Source organism: Accipiter gentilis, chromosome 28, assembly GCF_929443795.1.
Source record: "Accipiter gentilis chromosome 28, bAccGen1.1, whole genome shotgun sequence".
In the NCBI taxonomy this organism is placed as follows: Eukaryota; Metazoa; Chordata; class Aves; order Accipitriformes; family Accipitridae; genus Astur; species Astur gentilis.
In genome coordinates, this window is record NC_064907.1 from 1,805,454 (window position 1) to 1,827,769 (window position 22,316).

Consider the following 22,316-nt stretch of genomic DNA (forward strand, 5'->3'; position numbering starts at 1 on the left):
GCTATAAAGATAGTCACTGTAGCAACTCTACAATAAAGGCAGAGTTTTTTGGTCTGAAGAATGTAATAGGAAGAAAAACCCCAAAACTCTAACATTACAATATCCCAGTGTTTTAATTCAAAATAACTAGCAAGTACACATATTTTTTTCTTCTAACCTGCACTGTATGTCTTCTTGCAATGCAATCATCATTGCCAAATGTTGGTCAATTTCTGGCTGATTTGCAGCTTCACCTTCTCCTCTGAGGGGATCGTGCATTAGTTTCAGCTCATTTTCAAAGGGTAAGATATAGGTATGACCATAATAAAATCCTAATGGGATTTTTGCTCTGGCATTTGTGCTACCATATCGACCGATAACAGTGATCTGAAAGAGAACAGAACTATACTGTAACACAATTGTGTCAGAGAGGCAAAATAAACACAAAGTCAAAAATTCATAAAAAATTTATAGCCAACTAAAGTTTGATCTGAAGACAACTTAAGAGAAAGTTCACATACTAACAAAGATCAAGAGTTTAAAAGATAGAGTATGCAGTCTATTTCCTTTTACCTTCATAAACCTGCAAACTGGGGGTGGCAACAAGTCATGTAAAATAAGTGAATGTGTGCTAATATCAGTAGCCACTACCAGTCGCCTTCCATCCACTTCTTCTCCTAAAGTCCAGATGTCAATTGACAAAGAAGCCAAATCTCCACAAGTGGGAATCAATACATCTGTCAGCAATATAGGTCTTCCAAAATCTAAAGTCACAAATCTTCTTGCTCCTAGGGGAAAAAACACAGAATTGCCTAAAATACCAGTGTGCTAACCAGTGAAGAGATGTTACTTCTCAAACAATAAAGCCATTGTTTATATATTGCTCAAAAGTTGTACATTTCAGGTTAAACATAGCTGCACAATCTCAGAAGCTCTCACTACAGCTTGCACCCTTTGAAAACAAAATTGTGGCTTCAAATTTGTTATGGTTTTTACACATTATTTCAGAACAGATGCTCTGTGCAGAGACCCAACATATTCCTCCAGCCCAGGATTTTTCAACTTGACAAACATCACTGAATGTCGAGTCTTAAACTTCCAGATACACCAGAAATGCAAACTGAGAAATATATTTTCTTTAGAAAGCCAAGTGAGACTGCAGCTAAGCAACTTACTTAAGACCCTGGAAAATATTCCACTTCTTATTAGAAAATGTGTCAAAATTATTATTAGGAATTCTGGTTTTACCTGAGTGCATTCGCTCTATAATAATTGACTGATGAGGTGGAGGTTGAAGAAAATGTGAAGCGTGAGATATTGCAAGAGCAAGACCAGATCCAAGTGGATTCTGAGGAGTGGGAAAACATCAGTAAAATTAAGTCATTAAAATCTATGCATTTATAATAAGCTGTTCTTTAAAAAATAGTGTAAGAAAACCTCTTGTGATTTAAAGATGCATGATTTTGACAACACCTCACTACATTTAGATTTGAGCATGAACCATCAAAATATATCAACTACTAAGTTCAAAGGATTAATTACTCCTTATACAGTTAAGCTAGCTCCAATTAAAAGAAAACATCCGAGGTACTATAACAACTCTATCTTGCTTTCATATGCCTTCCTTTTCAAATAGTTTGAATTTAGTGATATAGTTTTCACATCTCGTACAGATTAACAGGTATTTACTAGCACTCAAGTACAAATTAGATCCTGATAAGGCTGACAGCATCTTGTTTCTATAAGAAAAACAAACAAAAATAATTACCGTTCTAGACTTGCTTGTATTTTTGTTATGTGCTGCAAGGTTAACTGTTGGGGGATCAATGACTGAACCAGGGAAAAGCTGAGCAAGCTCTGCATTAATAACAGCAGAAACTGCCTCATTAGGTGGAGTCAAAGGTGGAGTCATGAAGAGAGGAGTTGTTTTTGGTGTGGGCGGAATGACATCTGAAGGATGGATGAAGAACCCTGGGGCTGCTACTGGATTAGAAGGCACAGAATTGTGAACAGGACCAACTGCTGATGCTGCTGCTGCCGCTGCTGCTGTTGTCTGATGCAATTTTGCTTCCAGCTTGGCTTTCTGCGGGGAAAATGAAAGCAGTGTATGTAGCAGATAATACTGCTTGTGAACACAGTAGGAACTACAAGTTCAATTTTTATTATAAAACTAGATTGAATAAATCCAAACCACCTTCAACGTAGGCATGTTAGATGTCCAACTGTAAGTTGAAAAATGAAACTCTATTCAATTTGATCTTGCTGAGGAACATGAGTAATTAATTGGAGTAATCAAAAAATAATAAAAAACCCTAAAACTGAACAGCAAAGTAGAGTCAACACAGGCAAGTTTCATACTGACAAGGGCTCTATGACTGGTACTTCCCTGTGTCAGCAATTGTGCTTTTCATTTCAGCGGGCTTTTCCAACTTCAGACTGGTATACGTATGTATTAAGACTTAGTTTTGATCACGAACTCCCAACCCACCCTCAAAATACACAAAAACAAAGTCTGAAAAACCAACGCAGCATGGGAGACACTCTCAGCATTTTGCTTAATAAGAGTGACCCCTCAGTGCAGAGCCACTCCTTCCTCAAATACACTATGGAGAAAAAAGGCAGGAGGGGTGGGGGAGGGAGGGAACGGACGGGGGGGACTAGCTCTGCAACTACTTTCTCAGCTTTTGAAGTTTAGAGACAGCATTAAAAAATAGTCAAATAGCCTCCAACCTGTTGCTGAAGCTTCAAAAGCTGCTGCTGTTTCTCTTGCAGCACCTGGAGCTGTTGCTCAGCTGAGGCCATTGCATGAGAGAGAGACTGCAAAGCTACCTGGGCTGCTGAACTCAGTGCTGTCGAGGCTTCCCCAACCGTTCCAGAAGAGAGGCCACCAACTGCTGGGGTAACCCCAAAGGTACTCACTGGCATGAAACAAACAAACAAAAAAACAAACAAAACAAAAACACGTATGTAGAAATGTAATTATAAAACAAACCTCTAATTTCATTCCTTACTAATTGTTAAGAGCAAGGTAAAACCAAGAGAGATACCTCCTTTTTATCCAGTTCTTGCTACAAAGTAACATCATCTTGAATTACAAAGTATATGGTTTATAGACTATGCACACTCATCATACAAGCAACATTTTCATTGCAGAAGAGCCACCTAATGCCCTGAAATTCTGTTGCCACATAAGGCGGCAAGGTAAAGATGCAAGCTTGTATGTTATACTCTCCAATAGAAACAAATTGATTCAAATTAATAAATTTGGAATCCAGTTTGTTAAGTTCTAAGAAGTTTAACTTTATATATAGAACTATTTTAAAAAAAACACAAACTTTTCAACAATTATGAAACTACAAGCAATCTGTCAAACAGTGCTCATTATGTCCAATTAAAAATATAATGTTGTTGAACTATACCGAGTAGAAAAAATGAAAAATTGTATATACCAGTAAACGTACTTGCATCGTCCCTTTCTATTCTAGTTCCATCACTTGTTGAAACACAGGTAAAGTGCAGAGGTTCAACTTCCAGAAGTCCAGTAAGGGAAGTAAAACTACCTTCAGCAGCTGCACAGCTACTTATTTTCCCATTTCCTGAAAAAGAAATAAATAATCTGCACAATCAGCTAATGTTTTCTTGATAGCAACATTTCAAGTCATGAAGAGTCAAAAGGGACAACTAAATATAATCCACATTTTATTACTTTGCATTGTGGAATAAACACCATAACACTGTCACATCCACAATATAAATGGAAGTCTATTTTAAAATGGATAATGCTGCCAAATTTGAACAGTTATCTTAATAGGTCAAACTATCAAATGTGACAACAGAAGCATACTGTAACCTTTTTAATCCAGAAATAAACTATATATGGATGCTCTATTCTTTCTACACTGTGAGAAAATTAGCTTGCAAAAATACATTGATGTTACTGAAAGGAAGAGAAAAAATAACAGACTTACTAAGATCTTATCACAAGTTACTATAAAAACTAGACTATTATTCAATATACTAACAAATTCAGTGTTGTATGGAGGGAGGGGTGGGAAGGAGATGGACAAGAGCGTACGAGAAAAGGATAGGAGTCACTATGACTGATGAATATGATTGCTACAAAAAGAATTTACTGACAGGTAAAAATTGTCTCATTGTTAGGACATTCCATGGCCTAAAGATTCACTTACAAACTAACCTGAGAGAATACATACAAATATGCTTTTAAGGTATTTTAATGCCTCTGAAACAGAAAAAAACCCTCACTAAATCTGTAATATTAGAGTGCACCATGTGGCAGCTTCCCAACTTCAGAAAAATCCATTTAGGTTTCTCTGCCTATGAGAAGGTTACTAGTCTAAATGAGTAATAACTTATCTCAAGGAAGCTGCTCAATAGAAGTGACAGATGCTTCCTAGATGACTCTGACCCAGGGAATGATAGCAGCCTTACTGTTTAATGTCTAGCCTTTTGTTAGATCGTCTGCAGCATAAGAAAACAACCGATTCCAGAAAGAGGCTTTTTTCTTGCCCTAAGGGCAATGTAAGAGATCTCTTGAAGCAAGAGTGTATCTTGAACTTCATTATGTACAGCTATAAAACAGATGGAAAGTATAAAACCACATCTTCACTAAATGAAGAAAGTATAATAGAATTACTAATTCTTCCACAATAGATTACTGTTAAACATACATACCTGACAGAACATCAGACAAATCAATTTCATCTGACTGTACTCCAATGCTGCTGTTGTATACATTTTTACAAGAAGAGCCACTTATTTCCAAATCAAACAGAACTGGATCAAAAGGCGAACTATATAATCCATATCTACAAATGGAATAAGACAAACAGCACTATTCAAACAATAAGAATCTATATAAAATTATTTACAGAAAAAAGCCAAGTATTTCATCATCAGGATTTATTATATTCCAAACTATTATTTTCATTCAATTGACATATCTTAGAAATTACCATTTACTTATATTTCATTAAAGTAACTTATTAGGTGACCTTTTCAAACAGCTTATTGTGCTAAATAAGTAACTCTTTGTTACTAGTTTTGAAGATGTAATGCTGTCCTGAAAACATAACACATAATCACATTCTGACATGGAAACTAGAACTACAAACCTTAGACAATTAGCCACAGCCACATGCATGCCTGCACATGGTAAATCAGACATTTATCTGAAGTCAATAAAAGCACAGTACTGTTTTCCAAAACAGGAAAACAAATTCCACCTCAGCTTGTTCTTCCAGCTGAAGTAAGAAGAAAAGAGGAGATGTTCCTAGGGATTATGAATCAACACTTATGAGTACTTTAAATATCTCAACAGAAGAAAATCTCAATCCTACTCTGGCAGTACCACAAGGGGAAGAAATAATACAATCACTCAGGTGGCAAAGTGGTCTCAAAACAATTAAGGTTTTATAAGACAAGAAAAAGGAAAATCCAAAGTAATTCCAAATCAGTGTTGGGTTTTTTGTGTACCAATACCTATTACCAGCAACTGACGGGGGGGGGGGGGGGGGGGGGGGGGGGGGGGAGGAATCAGGCCAAATTATTAAGCAGGAGTAGAAAGAAAAAATGCATCTGTGCAGCTAGAAAAGTGAGAAACTTCACACTTTGACTGGCATAAGCCAGAACAAATATTAAGTATTACCATGAACAAACACACCACCAGCAACAGGAAGTTCCTCCACCCCCTTTTCCTTCTCTCTCTGAGCAGCTTCTCTGTTCTTTAGCAGGCAAGGAAAGCCCCCAACAGGTAATGATGAGAAGGCTAGTGTTTAAATATCTTTTTTGATCAAGTAGTCACAGAAGGATAAACATCTACACAAATACTACAACACCAGCAACAAGGTAGAACAGGTTCTAGACTTCTCTGAATATTAAAATGCCTCAATGTTGGCTGGGCTCAATGATTTTTGCCACACAATACTAAGATTTTAACTAGTCAGAAAATGACGTTATACAAAAGGGCAATAATTGCTACTGATCTTCAAAAAAAAAAACAACCCCAAACCCTATACATTCCCCAATGAAGTTACTTACAAGCATGTACAAGGTAGCAAATTTAAGATGACAACTTTATACTAAGGAAAATACATATTGGTTGAATCTAGGTTGCTCTCTACAAGCATGTACTACACAGAAACAGTGCAATACTGCACATTTAGCAAGACTGACGTGTTTGCTGCATGACCTTTCTTCATAAGCAAAGCAAGACAATGTGCTACTGTCAAGTGGCTACTAAAACACACAGAAATGCTCAAAATTCAGTAAGGTACCTTCACAGCGTGTTTTAGACGTCAGATTTACTAACTCACTAAATTAGGTTAGCTCAGCATTAACACTGATTACTTGCATGATTTAAGTGAGGAGTTCGATTTATTAAGTAAGCAGGTGATAAAACCTAAAAAGGGGTTGCGAGAGCTTTGTAGAACAGGATCAGAATTTGAATGTATTGTAGAGAGTTAAATATATTCTGTCCAACCCAGAGTTGTTTCAATAAGCATAGTGCCTTTTACTGATCCTTCAGCAGGAATGATCAGGTTCACAGTTTTCAGCTGTATTGGCAACACTTTTCAGAAAAGGATATAGAAGATAGATCAAGAAAAAACAAAGAATGAATCAACGATGCCACATAAAAACCCATCACCCTATTCATCTACGCAGTAATGAATATAAACTATGAGAAGTAACTGTTCTGCTTCACTCAGAGATCTCAACTGGAATGTTTACAATATTGTGTACCACAGTTCAAGGCAGATGAGGACCAAAGAAAACAGCTCAAGGAAATGCTTTAAGAACGACTACAGATCTAGAGAATGTGATCAAGATGCATACATCCTCTAGGCATCCAAGATTTTTTAGGAATGAAATAATCTGCTCTTTATCACCAAGGTGGAGAGGACACAAACATTAAAAGTCTTCAGTTGCAGCAAGGGAGTTTTCAGATTAGACACAGGCAGAAGGAGACAGTTCAAGTGTAAATGGTAAGAATAATTAAGCCATGTAATAGCTTACAATATTTACAATAATTAAATTCCACAACAATCAGGTGCTTTCAAGAACAGGCTGGAGAAATTAGTCAGATTTGCTAGAGACAAACCAACCTGCTTTGTTGTAGGACAGCCTAAAATACTGTCTGAAATCCCCTTTTTGTTGTTCCCTGAACTGCAAGTCATGTAACACACCCATCTGGCCTTATTCTTGCAAGTTTTACTTGCTTTATTTTGGCACATGATAGTAAAATGAGTACAACTCTGCCTTAAGACAACATGAATGTGCAGATCTTTTAAGTAGATATTTGTTTTTATTTGATTACCAAATGTCAGGCTATTATACCTGGGAACAATGTCAAAAAAGAAAAAAAACCAATACTAGAAACTCTGCAACACAAATGCACACAAATAGATTAAAAAACAACTCACGGAGAGAGAAGGGAAAAAGAGTAAAGCAATGGCTGCCTACTAATATTTTTTTAAAAAATATATATTAATACTTACCTTCTACATAAAAAAACAAAGAGAGAAATTACAGTATTCTCTTGATCTGTACACTTACAAAGGGAAGGACAGTAAATTCTGTCTAAATCAGTAAACTAAGTCAAGAAATCGTCAGTCCTTGCTAGAGAGAGAGCTATAGTAATCAAATACGGGATGAGACAGATGTGTCTGCTGCTATTCTTATCCTAATTATGCGGACACCGAGTTAAAAGAGAAAGCAAATTTAGTTCCAAGAATAAAATCAGTAAAACACTATCTAGAAATATTCAGAAAACCTAAGCTTGAAGGATCCCAAGAACAGGGGCTTGCTTCAGAAAGCCTCCCTTGAGACGCAGACAGCTGTGTTCTCCACTAAGTGATCTGAAATGTCACATGTGCCAAACTCAGAAGTGGGCAACCGGAAATGAAAGAAACTTCTATTTCACATATGCTGTTTAAGGGAGGTACTTGGAAACAATCTCTATGAAGGAACAAGTCAATTCTACAGAAAGGTGCCATTCTCATATCAACTAGAATTTTCACATTTTTCTCCTCCACTTGGTTTCTAAAGAAAATTCAACATGAAAATACAAAACCTTTTATCTTTCCAGTTCATTTTGTATATATTTTCAAAATTCTCCATTATCCAGTCACCATTTCTATTGTTGGGATAAATCTTCTAATCAGCTGCAAGGATTGCAGATAGTGAAATAAAGTAACAATTGAGAAGAGAATGTAGTAGAGAATATGATAAGGATCCAAGTATAACACCTGAGAAGTTTTTATCAAGTATTTTGGGATTATAGTCCTTTAAAAAAAAAATAAATAGAAACAACCCAAAACCCACCAAAAATAAACAAACACCTCCCCCCCAACTTAGCTTACTAAATTTTCAATTGGATCTGAAGATCCTGAACAAACCTCTATCAAACCTCTTCTATCTTGATCTTGCTTGACTTGGAGGGAAACTCTTGCCAACAAATCACAACTGAAAGATCTGTCTATCAGCAGCATGTTCCCACCATCGTAATAAGGCTTTGCAAACTGCTGTAAAACTGAACCACTAGAGATTTATTTCCTTTAGGTATCACATAAATCCAAAGTTAAATGGCCAATCAGTTCAATTTGTAAAAGATGCAACATCACAGTCTGAAATGACATTGACATATAATTTATAATAAGAACCTGCATTCCCAGTAAATTACTCTAGGTCTCTACACCTAGAATCTGGCCTTTAGTTGCACTACGTTAAATGTATGATTAGCTTACAGAGAGACTACAATTTTGTGTAGCATTATGCAGAACTGAAATTATTCAGTGTATTTGATTCCCGCCCATACTCAAAATAAGACGTGCTTTGTTAATCCTTACACTAAGAGTCATAAATACTAACTTAACAATTGCAGACTTCAAACATTACATACACGTTTGCTGATTTTAAGTGCACTGTAAATTGCAAGATACCAATTAAATTCACCTTTTACTTTGCACGAGTCAAAATTATTTTCCAGAGCTGCATCAAACTGACCCTTGCTTATAATATGACAAAATACATCTGTTTTTAAGCAGCCAACCTTTTTCAGAACACCAGAGGATGGCATTAGACAGTTTGTATGTTTGTTTTTATTAATTTTACAACCACCACATTTCTTAGTACCTTGTTTGAAGTAATGCTTCCATAGGTGTTAGGCGATCCTGCAACTGTCGGGACACAGCAGTTAGCAGTGATGCACAAGCTGTACTACATCCTGCCAAATCTTCATCCTTTACATAATTCAGCAATACAAAATACCAATACACAGATCCTGCATTAAAAAAAAATTCATTTCAGGTGAAACATGATGTGTATTTTCCACTTGGAAAACATACTTTGAAGCATAATCAATGGAAGTGATAAATGAAGTATCTAATGGTTACTGAATACAGATTAGGAAGCATTCTCCCCCTCCCCTTTTCTTGAGAGACTTCAATTAAGAATCATTCTGTAATCATTAGTTTCCACAAGTACTTCAAATTCTGTAATCAACTAACTCATAACTGAAAAAAAAGGTTCCCAAGACACAGCTTCACACATGTCTTGCATCGTTTCTGCCCATTGCTTCTACTAAGCACAATAATCAAAATGCTCTTGATACACTAAGGTGCTAGGCTAGGGGTTCCAATCCCTTCAGAGCCAAGCCTTACTCTAGATTCAACTCTTCCTCTCCTCTCACCCTCTGGTTTTGGCTGCTGTCTCCTTATTCTGTATTTGCTGGAGGAACTGTTTACTTACAGATAGTTCTGGGAGCACAGTGCAGTGGTTTTGTACAGAAATACAAACCTCAGCTTCCTCCTCCTCCTCTGCATTCCATAATCTCAATAGCAGCATGTTAAATGTTTCTACCTGGGTGATAGCACAACAAGCATTTCGGACTCCAAACTAATTTTCCTGTAAGACCCCTTTGTGCTGCCAAGCTAGATGCAATTCAACATCATACTGTGAAAAACACGAAGCAGATCTTGCCACCCCAAATACAAGTGCTAAAGTAGATGAGGAAGGAATTTAATCTTGTTAAAAATTTCCTTTTGGTGCAGAAGTAACCGAAGTGGATTGCTAGTTGGACGTCATTTGTATAGTCAGGCTCCTTGGAATAAATCTCCTAATTTTCAGAAATAATAGACAATCCTGACTCTCACATCAACAGAATCTGTTGTTGCTGAACATCTTTGAAAATCCTTGCAAAACTTACTTAGGCTCTCCAAAAAATGTCAGTGCCTTAGCACTCAGTTTTAAGCACTGTTATTTGCTTAAACTTCCATCATCCACAAATGTATACTTCATACTTGGATACCACCTGACCAGATCACTCCAATAAGCAGTTTATACCAACTAAACAATTACCTAATTCTTATTTCACAAGAGAGTCCAACAAAACATGCCAAACAACAAATGTACTGTGTATTTTTATGACAACAAACATCTTATACATACCACCTGTTGCAGCAGCAGGCAAAAGAGGCATATTGTCAAGTAAAGCTTTTAGAAGAACTGATCCAAACCCCTGCTGACTGGGGTCACACCTCCCATTGCTATAAAGAAACACAGACACTTAAACATTTAATGAAGTAATAACAAAACATGAAATCTCTTCCAGAAGATGAAGTTGAAAGACTTACATTCTTTCCATTCATACCCTAACACAACATACCTTAACTCAATAGATCTTCCAGATCCTTTTGCTTTATAAATTCAATGTTAAAACAGTAACAAACATGTATATACAATTCAGACTGCATGCAAAACCCAAAAATATATACAAAATATATAAAAATATTTATAAATAATTAGCACTGACCTGATGCATAGTGCAAGAAATCGTGCACATTTGTGAGCTATGCTCCGCCCAGCTTCAAAGAAGCAAACACGTATTATATCAGAGACACATTTACGTGTTTTAGAAAGCAAGCTGTCATTTCCTTCCTTTGCACTGTAAAAACAGGTGGCATACTTTACAGAATCATGTAAAACTTTATTTTTTTTTTAACAGAGTTGATACTGAGAAATAGCCATGCTAACTTACACACAATTTCTCTCTTACCTGCCAGGTCCATTTGAATACACTCCAGCCAGCCAACAAAGCGTGTCTAGTACAAGACTCTGAGCATGTTCTGTAGTCAGACCATCATCTGTCTTCTTGCAAAGAGTGGTGAGCAGCTTCTCATGGAACTCTGAAAACTGTAACATGGCACACCGTTGAACTCTAGGGAGAGGGGGAAGGAAATGAATAAATAAAAAAAGAATTATCCAATATAGCCATTCTCCCATTAAACTGTCCCTCCAGCTTTGTATCCTGTCTTCAGAGCAGCGAAAAAAAGATGCCCACATGAAGGTAAAACTAGCACACAAGCATGTATGATACTTACTGTGCACACATGCTCAATACTTCTATTTTCTGCTCACAGAAATTCCAACATTACTGTATATTCAGTAACCTTCAGGGAGTTATTTTTTTTCCTATTAACTTGTCCAGTAACTTCTAAACCTAAACAAACTTTCATCATCTACAACACTCGTTGGCAACCATTTGCCATGCCTCTTTGACCTCTTTAAGCCTACTGCAGCCAGCGCCACCATTGTGGGGTGGCAGTTGGTGATGCTTCCTTCAAAAATTTACATTTGCCTTTTCAAGTCAGGCAAATAATCACTCCACATACAATTCCATGCATGGTGTTATTCTACAACTTGCACAGCATAGTGCCCTCAAACTCAAAATTTACAGGATTTTCCATATAAAATATGTTTATAAACTGACAACTTGAAACAGTAGTTTGACCTGAGCAATTCTGAGAACTAAGTATTTTATGAGAAGTGTTACTAAAGCTAGCATTTTTAAAAATTAAAAAACACCTACTAACCTTTCCTTTGAAATGGAAGTTTTTTTAAATCTTCGAATCGTTACAGAGACTTCTTGAAGTAAGTCACAGCCTCTCAGATTATCTGATTTTCTTGAAGAATTAGTGGCTTCAATTTTGGTAGATGGCTTTTCCTGATTTTTTTAGGGGAAAAAATAATTCATGCATCAGATTGGTTTTAACTGCTCCATTTTGTAAAGCTTGTTCAGTGAAATGCACGCAGTTCAGTAAAATCTCTCACTCTGAGCATTATACTAAAACCAGACTACTTTTATTCATTGATTTCTTTAATACAGAACATAAAATTTAATAAGGTTCTATAATTTATTATGTTCTAACCATTCTAATAATGCCACAAGATGCACATCGTATCATCCAATCTTACAACTACAACAATCAAGATTAAAATACACACAGTCACACACACAAAAAAATCTTTGTAAAAGGATGAGGCTTATCAGCTACTAAAAACATTCATGGAAACAGAAGTTTTGAAAACAAGTGCTCAGAACGGGAAAGTGGCAGAACAGACCTTTTCAACTAAACTTGCACAGAAGAAACTACTTAGAGATGTTGAACACTGATTCTTGAAGGTGTTAACACAGTGTCAGCTCTTAAAAAAGTAATTTTTAATGGATCTTAATTGTCCTAACACCTGTTCTGTTTTCAGATTACATAAATCATACCAATTCTACAACTTTAACACAGATGTCTTTCTTGGCTCTTCATTACCTTGCCTGCTGCAACTTTTGCCAACAACGAAGCAAGGGAATGGCCCTTGTTAGTCTGAGGTTTTAGAGATGGTATTCTAACAACTGGTCTAAGGCCACCATTGCAGATTTCTTCTGTTCCTCTGTCACTCACTGCTTTAACATGAATTAAAAATGAGCGGTACTTGCCACCAGCCATGCCTAAAAGTAGGGAAAAAAAAGGAGGGGGGGGGGGGGGAGGAATTTGCATAGTTTACTAGGGCAAGTTGTAAACGGATTTCAACTTCACATAGTGTACAAGCAGAGCTCAACTACAGTAATTACAGTACTTTAGCATCAGTTTGAAAAGGTAACACACTATTGTTATACAGCAAAATTTGTGAATGTGAAAATAAATACAAACCAAAGTCTGACTACAGAAGTATGAGATGCACTTCAGTCACACATACTTCATGTGAATAGCATAATAAACTGGTTTACCTTTAACAAGCTTTGGACTTGTTAGTGTCAACATTCCGGCATGTCCTGATAGATCAAGTCCAGTAGCCAGCCATACTGGACCACAAAGTATATCTTCCTTGTGTTCCTCCAGAAACGGACACAATCTAAGACCTTAAAAAACGTGAGTAATATGGACCTGAATTACTCATAATTAAGTCACAAATTCTGATCATTTGCATGGGTTAAAAATACACCACGTCAAACTCTTATCAACTAAATATATATAAACGCTATATCAAAAAATTAACAATTACTTGAGGTTGAGTTCTAGCCATTTTCCAATGAAATCAATAAATATAAATAACAGTTTTCAAAGTATTTTCAGTTATATTATATGGATAATATGTAGGTTGACTGGCTCTCATCAGAGCCACAATATACACGACTGATAAAATGATGAACCAATACATTTTGATCCACAACTCTCACTGGGTCTTTTCTGAAGCAGGACAGAACTGTTTTAAAAAAAAAAAAAAAAAGACTATTTGTTTCTCCTGTGGTATATTGAAATTATTGAAATTATCATTTGCTCATCTGCTGCTTCTTTCTCAGCATGAAACACCTCCTTCCAGCCTTTTTCTTTTATTATGCCTTTGATCCCTCCCCTCAACCTTTCCAACACCTTTCTTGGAGTCATAGAATGGGTTGGAAAGGACCTTTAGAGTCATGCTCTAGATAAGCCTGATCACATGAAAGAAAAGGTGTAAAGTAAGACTGTTGAAAGGACCACGAGAAAGAATCATAGATCTGGAACTGATTCACTCCAACTACCAATTTTTAGTCTGTAGCTCTCCTCACTCAGATCCAATCTGACTGCCTTTCAGAGTATCTCTAACAGATTTTGTGAAAGAGTAGTGCTTAATAAAAAAGGTTATAAAAACAGGCACAGCAACTCTGATGTGGCTGAAAGTCAACATGAATAGTTATGAATTCTTTACTAGCTGTTTATTATTTTTCTTGGTTTACAGCAGCAATCTCTACAAAAAACAGGTATATACGCAAGGAAAAATTCTATTAAAACTACATAAGGAAACCAAGCAAAATACTGCTGAAACAGGCTAAGAGTTTAAGTTAGAAAGGTGCCACATCAATCTACTTTATTTCTAAATTCAAATAAATACTAATCTGCTTTTAAGCACCAAATCTCTGCAGTAGGTTTTGGGGGGGTTTTTTTGATGTGCTTGTGTTAAACTTTCAACTCGTACAGTAAACATACCAGTGAGAGTGGCAACATTGAAAAGGGCTGAGAAATTAGTCTATTTTAAATGGCTGAGAAATTTTTGCACAGAAATGCCCGTGTATTATTAAAAAAAGCAAAAAGCAAGCTCATATTTTAAACAAGATAAATAAAACTTACATTGTGGTTCCTCTACATCCATATACTGCATTTCTTCATTGAATTCAACCAGTCCTGGTTTTCCATTTCTCTCCACTTCAATATTATGAGCTGGAGATAAAGGAAATGTGATCTGTCTATCTACTGCTGCTTCTAGAAATAAAAATATTAGCAAGATTTCATAAACATCGCTTAAGGCTCACAGAAAAAAGAAGCAGTAGTTTTCATAGCAAATTCATCAGCTTTCTGCCCAAACCACTATTTTTAATATAAGAACCACAAATATACAGAGGCATGTTTTTGATATTAGGATTGCAATTGAAGTTGCAGCAAACAGTTAAAAAAAATTCTTTGAATGACCTGTAAACAGCCTACTTTGCTTTAACTCCATCCAAATTATTTTTTCCTAATAATCAATTGCAGATTACTCCTAAGTAATTAGATTCCGGTATTGAAAGTTTGATTATTTAAACTGAAAATAACTGGATTGCTCCTGGTGAACATCAGACGTTATTTTGATAATACCTAAGTACAGCTCTTTTTTCAATTAAATGATTGTCATGAATGATAGATGGAGAGGACATGCAAGCAAATGAACAAGAAGCATATACAGTGAATTAACTGCCAGATCAAAAATCTTAGTTCCAAACCAGAAGAATTTTGCCTCTGGGCTTCCTGTTATTACGCACTACATATTTAACTGATTCCAGGGTTCCTGTCATACAAAAAATGACTGAATAAATTCTCCCCTACACATCTTCCTCGGGTCTCATTATCTTAAAGTTTTAGTTCCTTTCTCCCCCTTACGGAAGGGGAGAAGGGAAGCAGGGAGTCATAACTGTATTTCAATCTGAAGATTTTATACATTTTCAAGAGCCACCAAACAATTCTGAATATTACTTCTCCCTGGGATTGTAACATTTTGGTTAATATCCAGCACAGATATAAATTATCTAGGTTTGTCTTCCCTTATAGTGAAATCACTAGTACTCTATTACTTCATTCAAGAGTGCATACAAAAAAAGCAAATGTCACTAAGGTCCTTTTGCAAAACCAAAGAAAATGAAAAAGGGTAGGAAACAACCACAATGCAATAACACTTGAGAGCATGTTGGCTAGTTGAGGCTCCCTAATCCTACTGAATCAAAAAGAAACAAAGACCTTGCCAACATTGCCTCACAGGTGCTCTCACAACCCCCAGCCCTTTCTAAACTGCCTATGTATACCCTGGCCCTCCACTCCATGCTTTCTCCACCCTATCCATAACAGAAAAAAGCAAATTCCACTATATTGCATTTAAGGAAATAAAATGTCACTTTCTGGAAGAGCTCTGTAATGTTTTATGAGCGCTATGGTGTACTGTGGAGCAAGTGAAATGTCACTTTCTGGAAGAGCTCTGTAATGTTTTATGAGCAGTATGGTGTACTGTGAAGCATCCACAGAAAGCTCTGGCAATCTATTTCACAGCCAAATCAAATGTCTTCAAAGAATTACCAACTCATGGAACTGTTTGCTCAGAAGTATTTAAAACAGAAACATTATGGAAAAAAGTTTAGCTTTTCTTCTACTGTTTTGTTTCACAGGTAAAGATTTTCAGATTAATTCTGACATCCAGATCTGCAAATGGACTGAGTTCTAAAATTCATGCTGAAAACAAAGCAGGTTCCATTCAGAAAAGCAACAAGCACTGTCTGTCTTATTTTTTGCTTTGATAAAACAAAATTCTGCTACGTGTTAAAATTAAGGTTTTACTTCAAGCATTAAAGAAAGGAAGAACCTGCAAGAACACCTGTTGACTGCTGTCCTGCAGTCACCACTAGCACTTCTGTTAAAACTCTTAAACCATCTTGTGTCCTAAAAGAATACACTTTTCTCCAAGAATATTAGTATGCTAGAATATTTTATTCTTGGATAACCACCAGTTTATAGGATTTCTTTAAAGAGCATCTCCAGCACACTTTTTTCTTGTTAAACACTGAGGGATGCTACAGAGTGAGAAGTTGCATGAAAGCATGTCAATGATCTTTGGATGCCTGCATTCCTTTTTAAAATTTACAGCTCTATTACCCTTATTTAACTGGGGTGTTCTTACTTAACATTTAAAAAAGATAGAAGACGACCAAAAAAAAGCGCGCTTTTATAATCATGCTTGCGATTCTCCCCAACACATTTTATATCCAGCAACCAATTTAATAATATCCGACAGCAAGATTTCTCTGAAATACCGAGTTCCTAGAAGCTTTTCAAAAAGAGGTTGCCAGATGAAAATAACCAATTAATACCTCAATAAGAGGAAGCGCCACATGCAATACCTTCCATCCCTAGCAGACAGGGCAGCAAGGACATGCAATGAACACTGTCACCACAGGAAAATCCCAATGGAGGCACAAACTATTCCACATCAAAGAAGTGACTTTTCAATTTATGCTACCCCCTCACAGGTTCCCCGAGAGCTAGTAAGATGCAGAGTCCAGCTAGGAGTCTTCCCAAGGCAAAAGCATTCACAACTTTGGACTACCCTGTCAAAGCAGCAAGGAACAAAAGATGAAATCATACTGCAGCTTTCACATAGTTTAGTTAATGAGGCAGATGATGAGAGAATTCCCAAGGAAGCCAGGTTTTATCTGCTGCCATGAAAAAAAGCCTTCCTATTTTCTCTTATGCATCCCAGAGGCACTGGCAAATAATTTCCTTCTGTGACTTGGAATAATTTGTTGTAATTTTTTAAAAATATATCACAAACTTAAAAGAGCCCCATTTGTTTCACCAGTCAATCTCTAGGATGATTTACAATTGACAGCATATTTTTTTTTAATGACTGTAGGATTCAAGCAGTACATAATAATTCAATTCAACCTTTTTGAACTATGCACTTTTATTTGTATAAAATTCAGGATTTTGAAACTGTTTACCCAGTTTGTTTCCCCAATTTACATTCAAACATGGTAAGTGAAAACAGACCACGATGCTGAGAAATAGAGTAAAATAGAAATAATTAAAACCTAAATATTTACACATTTTCAAGCACTTCTAATATATATCACAAAGAATAATGAGTTTGAGAAAAGAAATAATATTCTGAAAGATACCTTAAGTTCTTTCTTACCATTTACTTTTCCCAAGCCTGGAGCTTTATTTTTCAGTAAAGTCACTTGAATCTGGGGAATATTTGTGATGTTTGAATTCAAAACAAATTTGAAGTCCACATGTCCAACCATACAGGCTTTTGGTAGAACCAGTTCAAAGACATGCTCATCCCAGCTGTTGCTGTCAGGAAAAAAAGACGACAATGACTCAGTGTTCAGAGAAAATTCAGATCAAGCAGGCAGCATTATCCAGTGCATTTTCCATCTACACACACTTTCTTTAACAAGAAGAAAAACTTATTTTGCATTATCTACATGAATTTCTGAAGTAAAAGTCTCAAGTTGCAGTTAACAACATTCATTTTGTGAAAAACACATTAAAAGCCAAATGGTAAGAGAGGGAAAATCAATGTTCAGATAATAGTAGCTGTGGAAAGATTCCCTATTACCTTCATTACAGTACTGTTTTGATAATACTACAAATACCAGTTACTCATTTCTAGGAAAAAAGGAATGGCTGGGGGAAATCATTAAAAAAGGATCAGTGAAGTATATAAAAGCATGATAGTAATTACTTGCAATCTCTTAAGTTGGCTTTCTCCATTTGTAAGGGTTAAACACTGTCGCTTCCCAGTGGTACAACAGCCACATGCAGGAGACTCAAAGTACTAGCCTCAAATTATTTTTTTAAATACATTTGATAATTTATACAGTATGAGAAGTGCTGCTTACCAGATGCACACTCAGAAGCCTGCGCTGTGCAAAATGGGTGCAGCTTTCTTTTAATGAGTCATATTTTCCTTTTGAAGCCAACTTTGGTTTACACTGAAAGTGTAAACTTGACATAATAACTATCTCTCAGTGACCAGTTCCATAATTTGATACACTAAGGTTTGCAAAAAATAGTTCAAACCAAAAAGCAATTCTAATAAAACTAATCATGGGTCAATTGTCACATTTGTATACCTTTTTAAAATAACTGTACTTCCAGATCTTCTCAATTTATCAGTAAATGATTTTTTAAAATGTAGTAACTTTGATAGCCTGTGATTATTTAATTGTATAACTGAGAACATTAAGAAACTGAGTATGCTGCTATAAAAATTGGTTAGATGTTTTTCTAACATCTAAATTACAAAAAGGTATTTTAAATCAAATATGCTACACATCAACTACTGTGCAGAAAACTGTTTTTAAAATAGATTAAGGATTGGTACAAATATATTTAATTATTTGCATTTTTTTCAGTAATATCTGTGATGACCATATCTCTCTCAGCCAAGTATAATACAATTATAACAGATTCCAGGTACACATGAAATTGGACACCAGCTTTCCAGAACAAGCAACATAGAAAAGCAGTGATTTGGGGAGGAAAGGTGGTCAGAAGTGAAAGATGGACAGAAGAGAACTTGTAGTTATGATTTAAGAAGCCATAGTGAAAAAATTTTCAGCTAACTGTACAAATATCTCCTGTAACTAAAATATAATGAAAATTTATCCTACAACTCCAGGGGAAAAACCCCTCTGTTAGCAAATGTAACACTAAAAACTTCAAATCACTCATGCCTTTCCTCTGGCTTGGAGAATATGTAGCCCAGTGCAAAACAAGGAGAGGTTTGGAGGTGTTTTTTTATGTCCGAGTATTCCTACAGGTGTCATGCAATGCATGGTCCGAATGAGACATTCAAAGGAGCAAACCTTCTGAAAGACTAAGTAATATTCTGCTCACCCAGTTTTAGTTAAAGATCTGGTACAAAACCAGAAATTAATAATAAACCAGTCTGCAGTAGTCTTTTGTAGTCCATATGTTGCATATGACACAGACTGCCATACTGAATTATGACTGTTACTTGTCTACCCGAGAAATCTATTTTTGACAGAATTCAGCAGCAGATGCCCCAAAGAAAGTTTTAAGTATCTCTCGATAGGCATGTATGGAATAATGACCCTCCATGAAGGTCTCGCATTAATCCAACAGTGAAGAGATCATCTTATACCTGTGGCAATGAACTTTACAAACTAATTCTGTGATGACTGAAAAACTCCACTTCAAATGTTTTGGTTTTTTTTTTTTAATTTCTCATAGATCTGTTTAAATGCATCCTCTTTACTCATGTATAAAGTTTTAAAGAAGCAAAAAAATTCATTTACTTCCTTATTATTTTCTCAATATTTTGGCATACACATCCTAAATATCACTTCTCTCTGATAATCTAATGCAAGTTCTTTCAGCAGCTTTTCTCACCTTTGAAACCCTTCTAAATCTATAGCATCTTTTTAAAGAAGAATATACAATCAAGACTGTTCTAAATGCAAATATATTGTCATGCTCACAGCTATGAAATATTTTTCCAGCATACTTCTTCACTCCTTTTCTAGAACATCTCATCAACGTTTGATCTTCTGCTACAACTGAACTTTGAGCTGCAGACCTATTTCCAGAGTTTAAACACTGGAAAGCACATCAGTATGTAGCTCTTCCTTCTTTCACATATTTTCAAATATGTCTGCATAAGACTAATACCCAAAATATTTCCTATATAAATTTGAGGAAAAAAACCAGGAAATTCACATGTCACTGCTTTATCAAAGCACATTAAGAATTCATGTACTTTTTTTCAAAGGATTAACCCAATTTAACATTTCAGTTAAATTACCACTGAAGGGGAAATACTGATATGTAGATAATTCATTAGGTAAACCAGAGTCTGCTTTTTCTGTTTTCTTTGTTACACAGACTTTTTCAAAATAACAAAGTAGAACTGAAAGAGCAGGAATGTAATATAATGCCATTCCCTAAAATACATTTATAGGATTATCTCCTTCTATTTGAGAAACAAAAGAATTACCTTACCAAATTGCATTACTCATCCATCTAAACCTGTAATCCCACCTCTTCATAGGAATCAGTATGAGACACTCAGAAAGGAGATAAAAGGAACCTCATATTAAGGACCAACAAAATAATCCAGAAATCAAAGTTTCTTCCCAGATAACTTTTCATTAAGAGCTAATGTTGCTCTCAATCTTAAGATTGTATATTGTTCCCTACGAAAAAAGGGACTGTAATTTAATCATTTTCATCATGAATCATTTAGCAGCTGTCAAAGATTTCTAGTACTAAACCAAAACTTTTAACTTTACCTCTTTATATTCCTGTTTCATAAACTAATGTTCCACCTATCACCTTCCAATTAACAGCTATTACCTTCACTGTTTGCTTCCTTATATCTTCATATTGGTAGCTTTTTACTCTTCAACTGTTGCTGAACACACTGGATAATAAATAGTTAACTGGAAGTTATTTTGGAATCACCTCCTTTCTACTTGTTACATACAGAATATTTTACTTACACAAAGCAAAACCACAAGATAAATAAAGGTTTTCAAGCCTGTAACACACTGCAAGTTTTTATCTGTAGCTTATGAACATTTAATTAAAGCAAGTTCTGCTCACGTTAGGTGTCAGCCCCAGAAATGCCTGCAACTATTACCTTCCAGACCTGTTTTCTTACCTGGAATACTTCATTATCACATGCTAGCTTTCAGTTATTTATACGACAAGCTTTTTTCCCCCCACATATGATCTCTAGCTCCCCTAGCATCCTTCAGCTATTTCATTGTTTCCACTGGATGGGCATTTAGATTCTATATTGCTATCCAAATCTTATACATCAGCAGGACAGATGCGCAACAGCCTGACCCAAAAGAACCTGTAATGCCTTATTACACACGTCCCTTAATAAAACACACAACAACTTATATCTGTATTCTGTTTCTCCAAGCATTTTTGAGAAAAAACTATGCAAAGCTACTGCAGGTGGGTTTTAAGCCACTCTTCAAGGAGACTGCAACACTGCTATTCTAGTCTTTAGGATCCCAGAGGTATTCCAAGGTCTCATGCCACATGTAAAAAACTAAGAAGTACTACACATACCATGTCGGTGCTGTTCATTTCAATGAAAATATTGCCTAAATTTTAGCACAGCTAGGGCTCTATACTGGCTTAAGTAAATGTCTCACACAAAGATTTAACTTGACATAAACAGACATAAATCCAGGTTCTATCCTCACATTTTAAAATAATATGATTCTATTTAGGACAACTAATTAGTCATACTGGCACCAGCAGCTTGCATTTTCCAATTTAAAAAATGTACCATGAATGTGTGTATGCATAAAAAGGGTGAATGAGACTTTTACAGAAACAATCAAGAATATCTGCAATTCTGGTAAATATGCTTGTCTAATTATATAGTGATTGGCAACATTTGGCCAACAAAAATACACAAATTCAAAACTTGATTTTTCAATTTGTTTCAAGGTGTACTAAACCGACTCTGGCAGTCTCACAAAGACCTATAATGCAAACTACCAAATAGGTATTATCATCTTTGAAAGTACACGTTCTTAAACTGGCACACTACTTATAAAACAATTAAATTGCATGCAATTTGCGATTACACCAGCTATATGAACTAGTTAAGCAACACACATGATTCTTTCTGCACCTTTACCCTACCTACCTGTCTGTCTGTAGCTTCCAAGTTCGAGTGTGCTGAGCTGCATCCCCATGGTGCTGCTGGTGCAAATGCTGAGGATGACGCCTTTGCTGCTGCTCTTGCTGGACTTCTACCCAACAGGGAGGGACAGTGGCTGAAAACCGTGGTGTCAAGGTCTCAAAACGGGTCAGTTCCACAAGGGATGTCAGTGTTTCAAGGGAAAATGGCTGGTCCACCAAAAGATCAACTCCTGAATAATTACAGAACATACATTAATTACTACACAGATATTTTTTCCAGAACACCCTATA

At 35.9% G+C, this 22,316-nt stretch overlaps 1 protein-coding gene across 5 annotated transcripts in view; it reads right to left on the bottom strand.

Moving 5' to 3' along the window:
* BIRC6 (baculoviral IAP repeat containing 6) overlaps nucleotides 1–22,316 on the bottom strand; it is a 186,006-nt gene that overhangs the window by 119,859 nt on the left and 43,831 nt on the right. For 3 of the 5 annotated variants that reach the window (XM_049830565.1, XM_049830567.1, XM_049830563.1), the window contains exons 12-28: nucleotides 22,030–22,255; nucleotides 17,521–17,681; nucleotides 14,436–14,567; nucleotides 13,058–13,189; nucleotides 12,600–12,778; nucleotides 11,871–12,001; nucleotides 11,054–11,215; nucleotides 10,811–10,942; nucleotides 10,447–10,544; nucleotides 9,133–9,280; nucleotides 4,675–4,808; nucleotides 3,429–3,575; nucleotides 2,710–2,897; nucleotides 1,748–2,062; nucleotides 1,228–1,327; nucleotides 553–767; nucleotides 158–366 (exon numbers count right to left, since the gene is read on the bottom strand). In XM_049830565.1, coding sequence (XP_049686522.1) covers nucleotides 158–366; nucleotides 553–767; nucleotides 1,228–1,327; nucleotides 1,748–2,062; nucleotides 2,710–2,897; nucleotides 3,429–3,575; nucleotides 4,675–4,808; nucleotides 9,133–9,280; nucleotides 10,447–10,544; nucleotides 10,811–10,942; nucleotides 11,054–11,215; nucleotides 11,871–12,001; nucleotides 12,600–12,778; nucleotides 13,058–13,189; nucleotides 14,436–14,567; nucleotides 17,521–17,681; nucleotides 22,030–22,255 — 2,809 coding nt within the window. The remainder of the gene's footprint in view (nucleotides 1–157; nucleotides 367–552; nucleotides 768–1,227; nucleotides 1,328–1,747; nucleotides 2,063–2,709; nucleotides 2,898–3,428; nucleotides 3,576–4,674; nucleotides 4,809–9,132; nucleotides 9,281–10,446; nucleotides 10,545–10,810; nucleotides 10,943–11,053; nucleotides 11,216–11,870; nucleotides 12,002–12,599; nucleotides 12,779–13,057; nucleotides 13,190–14,435; nucleotides 14,568–17,520; nucleotides 17,682–22,029; nucleotides 22,256–22,316) is intronic. The other 2 variants (XM_049830566.1, XM_049830564.1) reach the window with 1 other exon arrangement.